This window comes from Arachis duranensis, chromosome 1 (genome assembly GCF_000817695.3).
Source record: "Arachis duranensis cultivar V14167 chromosome 1, aradu.V14167.gnm2.J7QH, whole genome shotgun sequence".
NCBI classification, from domain to species: domain Eukaryota; kingdom Viridiplantae; phylum Streptophyta; class Magnoliopsida; order Fabales; family Fabaceae; genus Arachis; species Arachis duranensis.
The window spans coordinates 40,131,526-40,142,962 of record NC_029772.3 but is presented as its reverse complement, the minus strand read 5'-3'; the positions used below and the strand labels follow the sequence as shown (position 1 = coordinate 40,142,962).

At 40.5% G+C, this 11,437-nt stretch overlaps 2 protein-coding genes across 2 annotated transcripts; both read left to right on the top strand.

Moving 5' to 3' along the window:
- The first annotated feature begins 7,445 nt into the window (after window positions 1–7,445).
- On the top strand, window positions 7,446–9,620 carry LOC107486901 (uncharacterized). Its single transcript, XM_016107478.1, has 2 exons — window positions 7,446–7,944; window positions 9,082–9,620. Exons 1-2 carry the CDS (start codon window positions 7,446–7,448, stop codon window positions 9,618–9,620), a joined length of 1,038 nt encoding a protein of 345 aa, XP_015962964.1.
- A 498-nt stretch (window positions 9,621–10,118) lies between these two features.
- On the top strand, window positions 10,119–10,580 carry LOC107486891 (uncharacterized). Its single transcript, XM_016107467.1, has one exon. It carries the CDS (start codon window positions 10,119–10,121, stop codon window positions 10,578–10,580), a length of 462 nt encoding a protein of 153 aa, XP_015962953.1.
- Window positions 10,581–11,437: the final 857 nt, after the last annotated feature.

Here is an 11,437-nt window from a genome sequence, read left to right as displayed (position 1 = left end):
TTATGGAATGCAGGAATCATATATCCTATTTCCGATAGCTCATGGATAAGCCCAGTCCAAGTGGTACCAAAGAAAGGTGGGATGACAGTCATTATCAATGAGAGAAGTGAACTCATTCCCACCAGAACTGTGACAGGGTGGAGGATGTGTATTGATTATAGAAGGTTGAATGATGCCACACGCAAATATCACTTCCCACTTCCTTTCATTGACCAAATGCTTGAAAGGTTGGCTGGCCATGCTTATTATTGTTTCTTGGATGGCTATTCTGGGTATAATCAGATAGTGGTAGATCCAAAGAACCAAGAAAAAACGTCATTCACATGCCCAGTTGGAGTTTTTGCCTATAGAAGAATGCCATTCGGATTATGCAATGCCCCAGCCACTTTTCAAAGGTGTATGCTCTCCATTTTTTCAGATATGGTTGAAAAATTTTTAGAGGTTTTCATGGATGACTTCTCTGTTTTTGGTGATAATTTCAATATTTGCTTAAACCATCTAACTCTTGTCTTGAAACGGTGCCAAGAAACTAACTTGGTTTTGAACTGGGAAAAGTGCCATTTCATGGTGCCTGAGGGGATTGTTCTTGGTCATAAAGTTTCAAGAAAAGGGATAGAGGTTGACAAGGCAAAAGTGGAAATAATAGAAAAACTCCCTTCACCAACTAATGTGAAATCTGTTAGAAGTTTCTTGGGGCATGCAGGATTTTATAGAAGGTTTATCAAAGATTTTTCTAAAATAGCCAAACCTTTGAGTAATCTTTTAATGATTGATAAACCTTTTGTTTTTGATGAAAATTGCCAGCATGCTTTTGAAACTTTAAAACATAAACTCACAACAGCACCAATTATCACACCCCCGGATTGGAACTTACCGTTTGAACTCATGTGTGATGCAAGTGACATTGCAATTGGTGCTGTACCTGGACAGAAGAAGGGAAACTTGCATCATGTCATATATTATGCAAGTAAAGTATTGATTGCATCATGTTATATATTATGCAAGTAAAGTATTGAATGAAGCTCAAAAAAATTACACTACAACAGAGAAGGAATTGTTAGCTGTAGTCTATGCATTTGATAAGTTTAGATCGTACTTGATAGGATCTAAAATTGTGGTTTACACTGATCATGCTGCTCTCAAGTATTTGATGTCAAAGCAGGATGCTAAACCAAGACTCATCAGGTGGATTCTAGTCCTACAAGAATTTGACATCGAGGTGAAGGACAGGAAAGGCACTAAAAATCTAGTTGCTGATCATTTGTCAAGGCTGCCACCAGAAACAATTCAAAAGGCCTCATTACCTGTGAATGAAAGCTTCCCAGATGAACATCTCATGCTGATCCAACAAACACCATGGTTCGCTGATATAGCAAACTACAAAGTAGGGAGAAAGATACCTCAAGAATTCTCTAAGCAACAAGTGAAGAAACTAATCAATGAAGCAAAGAAGTTCTTGTGGGATGAACCATATCTGTTCAGAAGGTGCTCTGATGGAATAATCAGGAGATGTATTCCTGAAAGTGAAATAAGAGATATATTATGGCATTGCCATGGCTCAGCTTATGGTGGACACTTTGGTCCAGAAAGAACAGCAGCAAAGATATTACAAAGTGGTTTCTATTGGCCAACCATCTTCAAAGATGCCAGGGAGTTTGTCCACCAATGTAATGAATGCCAAAGAGCAGGAGGACTAACAAGAAGGAACGAGATGCCACAGAACTTCATTTTGGAAGTAGAATTGTTTGATCTATGGGGCATTGATTTCATGGGACCCTTTCCCCCTTCTTATTCATTTAGATATATCTTGGTAGCAGTGGAGTATGTTTCAAAATGGGTGGAAGCCATAGCCACAACTACCTGTGATGCACAAATTGTCCTTCAATTCCTAAAGAAGCACATCTTTACTAGATATGGAGTACCCAAGGGTCTCATTAGTGATGGTAGTGGTCATTTTTGTAACAAACAAATGGAGAAACTTCTCCACAAATATGGAGTTATCCATAAGATAGCTACACCATATCACCCTCAAACTAATGGGCAGGCAGAATTAGCAAACAGGGAACTGAAGAAGATCCTAGAAAAAACAGTCGGTAGCACAAGAAAGGATTGGGCTAGGAAGTTGGAAGATGCACTTTGGGCATACAGAACAGCTTTCAAAACGCCTATTGGGAAGTCCCCATTTCAGCTATTATATGGCAAATCTTGTCATTTACCTGTAGAGCTTGAGCACAAAGCCTTTTGGGCCACTAAACTTCTAAATTTGGATTCTGAAGCAGCAGGAGAGAAAAGGTTGTTGCAGCTGAATGAGCTAGATGAGTTTAGGCTAGAAGCCTATGAAAATACCAAGATATACAAGGAAAAAGCTAAGAGATGGCATGATAGAAAGATTCTGAAGAAAGAATTCAAACCTGGACAACAAGAACTCTTGTACAACTCACGGCTCAAGATATTCCCTGGCAAGCTTAAGTCTAAGTGGACTGGTCCATACTTGGTGACTAAGGTTTTCCCTTATGGGAGTATTGAATTGCTAGATGAAGCAACAAAGAGTCGGTTCACAGCAAATGGTCATAGAGCAAAACTGTATCTAGGGGGGCAATGGAACAAAGAAAAGGAGGTCCAGAACCTAAATCCCCCTTGAAGCAAAAATAGAAGATGTCAAGCTAGTGACAATAAAAGAGCGCTTGTTGGGAGGCAACCCAACCTGAGGTAGTTTTCTTTTCATAGCTTTTTCAATAAAATGTTGAATAATTGGTATGGATTACAAGGAGCTAAGTTTGGTGTTGCACACCAAAACAATTTAAGGGAGAATGAAAGATTTTAAGTTTGGTGTTCCACCAAAAATATCATTTAAAAACACATTCTCAACCTCTTGCATGATGCTAGCTCCAAGCAACCAAACACATTATTCAACTGTTTAATTGCTTTCTAGTTTTAAATTTCATTAACCTTTAGCAAGGACACAAGGTTTCACATATGGTTAAAATGGTTGCATAAGAGGCAGTGGCAAACAATTAAGTTTGGTGTTCCCACACCAAAGCAATTCCAAGAGCCACACTCCATTTATGCATACTAACCATATAATTAAGGGCTTGAGAAGCAAGCAACTTTGAGAATTATGCAGGACATGAGTCAACACTTGAAGACATTATGAAAGAAGAAGAAGGGAGAATCAAGCAGCAGCCATGACCATTAGAATGTGGCAAAGTTCTTTCATACTTCCTCTTTCATGTCTCTAATAAGGAGATGCATGTCTGAAACATGATATGCCTCCATCATTTATTTCTTTTACTTCATGCAATTCTTGTTCTTTGTTTTTCATTTCAGTTAGTTAATAAATAGCTAAAAATGCTAAATCTGCATAATGCTTGTTATCCATCACTTAGCTTTAAATTTGTTTTGTTCCCCATATGCTTAAATAAAAAGAGATTTGTTTGAATTGAAAAGTGAAATATTCAATGTTGCATAAGTAAGAATCTTGTCCGATATTTGTATATTAATTCCCTCATGCACTTAGTTTAAAAGAGATGATAGACTCTTGATGGCAATTGGTTAGTTTTAATATGTGATGAGCGAATATTTTATACGCTTTTTGACATCATTTTCATATAGTTTTTAGTAGTTTTTATTGAGTTTTTATAGGTTTTAGTGTCAAAATCATATTTTTGGATTCTACTATAAGATTTTGTGTTTTTGAAAAATTTCAGGTATTTTCTGGCTGAAATTGAGGAGCTGGAGCAGAAGTCTGATTCAAAGACAGAAAAAGCAGTGCAGATGCTGTCTAGATCTAACCTGCCTACATTCGGAAGAGCTTTTATGGAGTTATAGAAGTCCAAATAAAGAGCTCTCAACGGCTATTGAAAGCTGACTTCGAGAGCATTCCATCAATATATAACACTTCATACTTTGTTTCGGATTAGAAGGCCCAAAACTTGCGTCCAACACCAGCTACCTGCCCCCTTCTAGGCGTCTAGTGCCCAAAGAGCAGAGACCAATGTACAAACCCCTGATGACAAGTCATCATATACCCATTTTTCAAGCTAATTTCACTTGTTTTATTAGTCTTTATACACTTTCTTGCTTCTTAAGTAAGTGATTTGGAGTGAAAATGCACAACTTCTTTAAATCAAGCAACCACCATGAAATTAATGTTAATCCATGAGGTTTAAGCTAATTTTAATTGAATTTTAATTGATTTATAAGCCTCTTGAATTTAGTGATACTTTGAGTGGTTGTTTTGGTTTATTGTAGGTGAAGAAAAGAAAAAAAGGAAAAGCGTGGCCTAAGGAAGTGTGGCCCAAGGAAAAGAAAGTGTGGTCAAAGAGAGAAGAAGTGTGGCGCACAACATGAGGAAGGGCAAGCATTGCCCTCCACAAGGGCACACTGCCCTCTAGGAGGGCAACATAAGGGAACTAAGCAGAGAAGGCAACTTTGCCCTGCCCACTACAAGGGCAGAGCACAATTTTGTGCCTTGAAATCAAGAGGAATAAAATGTTGCCCTGCCCTCCAAAATGGCAGTATCGGGCTCACCAAGGGAGAAAATCAAAGGAAAATGTCTCCAAATGCTTGCCACAAGAGTTGAACACGGGACCATGAGGAAGCTAGGTACTAAGGTCCACTACCGTGCCAAGAAACCAAGGAAAATGACTTAGCGTGTGTCTCTGCCCGGATTCGAACACGGGACTGCATTTTGGAAACACTGCCTTGCCCTCTGCGAGGGCAGGGCAGCATTTTGTTGATGCACAACTCTGGCGCACCAAGAAGTGAATCTGGCGCACCAAATCACTACCCTGGCAGCATCAGCGCGCACCACACTCGATCCTGGCAGCACCATATTTTTCTGCCCTGCCCTCCGCGAGGGTAGGGCAGCATCTTGTACACCAAGACTCAATTCTGGCGCATCACAGCTTGAATCTGGCAGCACCAAGCACGCACCATGGCACATCCTGGCAGCACCAATTTTTCCTGCCCTGCCCTCCGCAGGCGCACCACAGCACAATTCTGGCGCACCAACATTTTCTGCCCTGCTCTCCGCGAGGGCAGGGCAGCATCCTGCGCACCAAGGCACCATTCTGGCGCACCACGCACGCACCAAGCACCAAATCCGGCCCTGCTCTCCACAAGGGCAGGGCAGCCTCCTGGAAGCTATTATTTTTGGGCCGAAAATTAAATTAAAAATCCAATTTAATTCATTTCTTCACCAAATCAAAAGCCCATCCAAATCCCAAAATCCAAGAATAGAAAGTGTATAAATAGGAGCTAGTTTGATGTAATTAGAACCTTCTTGCAAAAAAAAAACCTTTGGCTTAGCTTTGAAATTTTACACTTTCTTTGAGCTTTGAATTTTAGCAACTTTCCTAGAGAGACTGAACCGAGCTTTCAGGGAATTGGGGAGGAGTGCAATTTACTTTCTCTTTGTTTAGATTCTGCAATCCCAGTCCTCAAATCCCTTTTACATTCAAGCAATTTACATTCCTTGCCATTTAAGTTACTGCAATTTACATTTCTTGCACTTTAAGTTTCAGTCATTTAATTTCTTGTTCTTTAAGATTCAGTCTATTTCACTTTCCTGTTCTTTAATTTACTGCAATTTCCCTTCTCCATTTACATTTCAAGCAATTTATCTTCTATTAAATACAACCCACTCAACCAAAACTTGATTCGCTTGACTAAATCAACCACTAAACTAAAATTGCTCAATCCTTCAATCCCTGTGGGATCGACCTCACTCATGTGAGTTATTATTACTTGATGCGACCCGGTACACTTGCCGGTGAGTTTTGTGTTGGATTGTTTTCCACACATCAGGATGAACGGTAGCCATTGACAACGGTGATCCCCCTACATATAGCTTGCCATGGAAAGGAGTGTGAAGGATTGGATGAAGGTAGTAGGAAAGCATAGATTCAAAAGGGATAAAGCATCTCCATACACTTATATGAAATTCCTACCAATGATTTACATAAGTATCTCTATCTTTATTTTATGTTTTATTTATATTTTAATTATCAAAAATAATCTCTGTGAGATCGACCCTTACTCACGTAAGGTTTATTACTTGGACGACCCAGTGCACTTGCTGGTTAGTTATGTGAAGTTGTGAAAAAGAGTTGAGATTACAATTGTGTGCACCAAGTTGTTGGCGCCATTGTGTATCACAATTTTGTGCACTAGAAGCCATAGATGTCATTGAAACTATAGCTAAGAATGACTACTTCTATGCTTCAGAAAGGGGCCAAAAGAAGGGGGTGCTGGAACTCAACTCTGTAGATGCCCTGTTGGCATGAAACAAGGCAATTATAGCACAACTAGCCGCCTTGACTAAGAAGATGGAGAACAATCAAGTTGTAGTGGTTCAAGCTCAAGCACCACCCCAAGAAGGAGATGCACCAGAAGTCGAATGTGACATACAACCCAGGATAGAAGAACCACCCAAATTTCGGGTGAGGGAACCAACAAGGTCACAACCATGATCATAACAAGCCATACCAAGCCAATCACTACCAAAATTACAACCCTAACCATCAATCAAACAACAACAGACCCTACCACAATCCACCTCACACATCATACCCTTCCACCCAGCAAACACACCACCATCAAGACACATTAACCTTAACCTCACAACCATGCAAGATCAGAGGTAACTTTGAGAGAGTAGAGGCTGCAAAAGCACAGCTATCATCACAGCTCACAGGGGCTATTTCCACCCCTTTTGGAGAGACAAGCATAGGCTGAAGAGAATATTGATGCCAACCAAGAAGAATACAGATCGAATTTGAAGAATCAAGGTACAGCAATCTCAAAGCTGAAAGCACAAGTGGGGATCTTATCCAAGCAAATTCCAATGCATACACACACATTTCCCAGTGACACCATGGCCAACCCAAGAGGGGAATGCAAGGCCATCATACTTAGGAATGGAAAGGTGGTAGAAGAGGCAACCCCAAGCCAGGAGAACCACGAAGAAGATGCTGTAGAAAAGCCTAAAAACAAGAAGAAGGAAGAGACCCCTGGCCCATCTTCACCAAAGCCAGTCTTGAAGCCTTATATGCCAAAGACACCATACCCACAAAGGCTAAGGAAGGATGGGAAGGATGGCCAGTTTTCCAAATTCTTGGAAATCTTCAAAAAGCTCCAAATCAATATACCATTTGCTGAAGCACTAGAGCAAATGCCCCTCTATGCCAAGTTCTTGAAGGAACTCATGACAAGAAAAAGAAACCGGGGAGAAAAGGAGGCTATAGTCCTAACTGAGGAGTGTAGTGCCATCATACAAAAGAAACTCCCCCAGAAAATGAAAGACCCAGGGAGTTTCCAAAATCCCCTGCATCATAGGGGATATCAATATTGAGAAGGCCTTATGCGACTTAGGGGCTAGCATCAATCTCATGTCCTTGAACATGATGAGAAGGATGAGAATTGAGGAAGCCAAACCAACAAGAATGGCACTCCAACTAGTTGACAGAACATTCAAGTTTCCACATGGAGTAGTGGAAGATTTATTGGTGAAAGTGGGAGGATTCATTTTCCCAGCTGACTTTGTTGTGCTGGATATGGAAGAAGAGGCTAACACTTCAATTATCCTAGGAAAGCCATTCCTAGCTACTGCTGGAGCCACCATTGATGTGCAAAAAGGGGAACTAGTCTTGAGATCGCATGAGGAGAAGATGATCTTCAATGTCTTCAAGGCAATGAGTTACCCCAAGGAATCAATAGGAGAATACATGATGGTGGACACCATAGAACAGATAGTTCAAGGAGTTTTGGAAGAAGAGCAATGTGAAGGAACTATAGAATTGGAGCAACAAACACCACGTGGAGAACTACCACAAGGAACCAAGGAAAGTTCAATCATGATAAACCACAAAGACAACAATGGAGAAGGGGAACCTAAACTAGAGCTGAAAACCTTACCTCCAAGCTTGAAATATGCAAATCTGGGTAACAACAGCACCTATCCAGTGATCATCAACTCATGCTTGAGTAAGGAGCAAGAAGAGAAACACATCTAAGTGCTGAAACAACACAAGGATGCTATAGGTTGGACACTCACAGACTTAAAGGGGATTAGCCCCTCAATGTGCATGCACAAGATCCTGCTTGAGGAGGGTGCTAAGCCCTCAAGACAACAACAAAGAAGGCTGAACCCAACTATGAATTAAGTGGTCCAGAAGGAGGTGTTGAAGTTGTGGCAAGCTGGGGTGATCTACCCCATCTCAGACAGCCCTTGGGTGAGCCCTGTATAAGTAGTTACAAGCAAATAGTTATAGACCCCAAGGACTAGGAGAAAACTTCTTTTACTTGTCCATATGGTGTCTTTGTTTATAGGAGAATGCCCTTTGGATTTTGCAATGCACCTATAACATTCCAAAGGTGCATGCTCTCCATATTTTCAGATATGATTGAAAGATTCATTGAGGTATTTATGGATGACTTCTCTATATTTGGTAACTCATATTCTGATTGCCTACATCACTTGGCCTTGGTGCTAAAGAGATGCCAAGAGACCAACCTTGTTTTAAAGTGGGAAAAATGTCATTTCATGGTTACATAGGGGGGTGGTCCTTGGTCATAAAATCTCAAAAAGGGGCATAGAAGTGGACAAGGAAAAAGTGGAGGTGATTGAAAAGTTACCCCCACCTTGCAATGTCAAAGCAATTAGAAGTTTTCTAGGACATGCTGGCTTCTATTGAAGGTTTATTAGGGACTTCTCTAAGGTTGCCAAACCCTTGGGCAACCTGCTTGTCTCTAATGTGCCTTTTGTTTTTGATAATGAATGCATGTTTGCTTTTAAGGAACTTAAGAACAAACTTTCCTCTGCACCTATCATAGCACCACCATGCTGGGATTTACCCTTTGAGTTGATGTGTGATGCATTAGATTTTGCTGTGGGTGCTGTTTTAGGACAGAGGAAGGATAAATTGGTGCATGTCATTTACTATGCCAGCAAAGTTCTTAATGAGAATCAAAGGAACTACACCACTACAGAGAAGGAATTACTTGCCATTGTCTTTGCTTTTGATAAATGTAGATCATATCTCATTGTTTCTAAAGTAATTGTATTTACTGATCATGCAGCACTCAAATACTTACTTACCAAAAAAGAGTCCAAGCTAAGATTAATAAGATGGATCCTGCTACTCCAAGAGTTTGACATTGAAATTAAAGACAGGAGTGGAGCAGAGAATAAAGTAGCTAACCACCTCTCAAGAATTCCACAAGAAGAAGAAGGAGCACACCATCTTGCAGTGAATGAAAGCTTCCCTGATGAGCAATTGATGATGATCCAAGAGACCCCTTGGTTTGCAGACATAGCCAATTTCAAAGCCATTGGGGAACTACCAACCAACATCAATAAAGACATGAGGAGAAAGCTCATTAAAGATGCCAAATACTATATCTGGGATGAGCCATATTTGTTCAAAAAGTGTACTGATAGGATCTTGAGGAGGTGTATATCCCATGGGGAAGGACAAGAGGTGCTTTGGCAATGTCATGGATATGCATATGGAGGCCATTTTAGTGGAGAAAGAATAGCAGCCAAGGTGCTCCAATGTGAATTCTACTGGCCAAGCATTTTCAAGGATGCAAAGGACTTGGTGTCAAGATGTGATTAATGCCAAAGGGCTGGCAATCTACCCAAGAAAAATGAAATGCCACAGAGATTTATATGGAGTTTGAACTATTTGATGTATGGGGAATTGACTTTATGGGGCCTTTCCCATCCTCCTACTCAAATAGTTATATACTTGTGGCTGTAGATTATGTGTCAAAATGGGTAGAAGCTATTGCCACTGCAACAAAAGACAACAAGGTCATAATGAGCTTCTTTAGAATGAACATTTTCAGTAGGTTTGGGGTTCCCAGGGCACTTATTAGTGATGGAGGAACATATTTTTGCAATAAAAAACTAGAAGCACTCCTTCTCAAATATGGAGTCAAGCACAAGGTGGCAACTCCTTACCATCCGCAGACCAACGGGCAAGTAGAGATTTCCAATAGGGAGCTAAAAAGGATTCTTGAAAAAAACTGTTGGAAGCTCAAGGAAGGACTGGTCTAAGAAGCTGGACGATGCTTTTTGGGCCTACAGAATAGCCTTCAAGACCCCCATTGGGATGTCTCCATACCAATTGGTATTTGGCAAGGCTTGCCACTTGTCAGTTGAGCTTGAACATAGAGCATTCTGGGCTCTAAAACTGTTGAACTTTGATGAGCAAGCTGCTGGAGAAAAGAGACTAAGGCAACTCAACGAGATGGAGGAATTTAGGAGCCAAACATATGAGAATGCAAAGATTTACAAAGAGAACACAAAAAGGTGGCATGATCAAAAGATAACAAGGAGGGAGTTCACTGAAGGACAAAAGGTGTTATTGTACAATTCTAGACTTAAGTTCTTCCCTGGGAAGCTTAAGTCTAGATGGTCAGGACCCTTCACCATCTTCAAAGTGTACCCCTATGGTCAGGTGGAACTTATGGAGGACAAAACACAAAGAACCTTCACTGCAAATGGCCATAGACTCAAGCATTATCTGGGGGACTCACTGGATGAAAAGAGAGTGAGCTACCACCTCAACTGAAAAAGGAAGAACGTCAAGCTAGTGACAATAAATAAGCGCTAGTTGGGAGGCACCCCAACACTTTATATCTTCTAATTTATTGCTTTCTTAGAAGTAGATTGTGAATATTAGCTTAGGAAGTTTAATTTCAGTTTTGATAGTTAGGATAGCTTATTGAATTATTTTGTCTCCTATTTCTGGAAATGCAACTTGATAAAGGCATTTACTGATAATGAGTGATTGGGATAAGAACTAGCTAAAAAGCTAAGTTTGGTGTGGCCACTCACCTACTTAATCTAGGCTTACAACCATTTGGATAAACTAAATTTTGAAGAGTAAGCCCAGAGATTAAGTTTGGTATGGCCACCACCATACGAGGATCACTTAACAAGCCCAATGCCAATCAATTTGAAAGCATTTAATATATTGGTGGAGGCTTGAATTTGAATTTTAATGTGTTCAGGGGAGATTAGAAGCAACAGAATGTGAAAGAATTGGAATTACTTCTTCCCCGTGAACACATTAAAAACTCCAATGATGAACCCAATTTATTGAGATGCAAATGAATTAAGTTTGGTGTCCCAAGGGACACCCATCAGTTGCAAATCCATTCACTAGCATTAAAAAGGAATGTGGAGGATTATATTGTCATTACTCATGGGGTTTCGGTTTCATTTTCAGGAGATTGAATGGGGCCCACTTGGTTGATAGCAAAGAGGTCAAATTGTACTTGCACTTTAGAACTAAACATACACAGAGGGCACAGTAGGATAAGGATTGGCGCCTCTTCCCACGTTAGGCGCCACTCCCCAAGTGGAAAAACATTGAATTCTCTTCATTTTCCACCATTCGAACCACACTTTCACCCCTATAAAAAC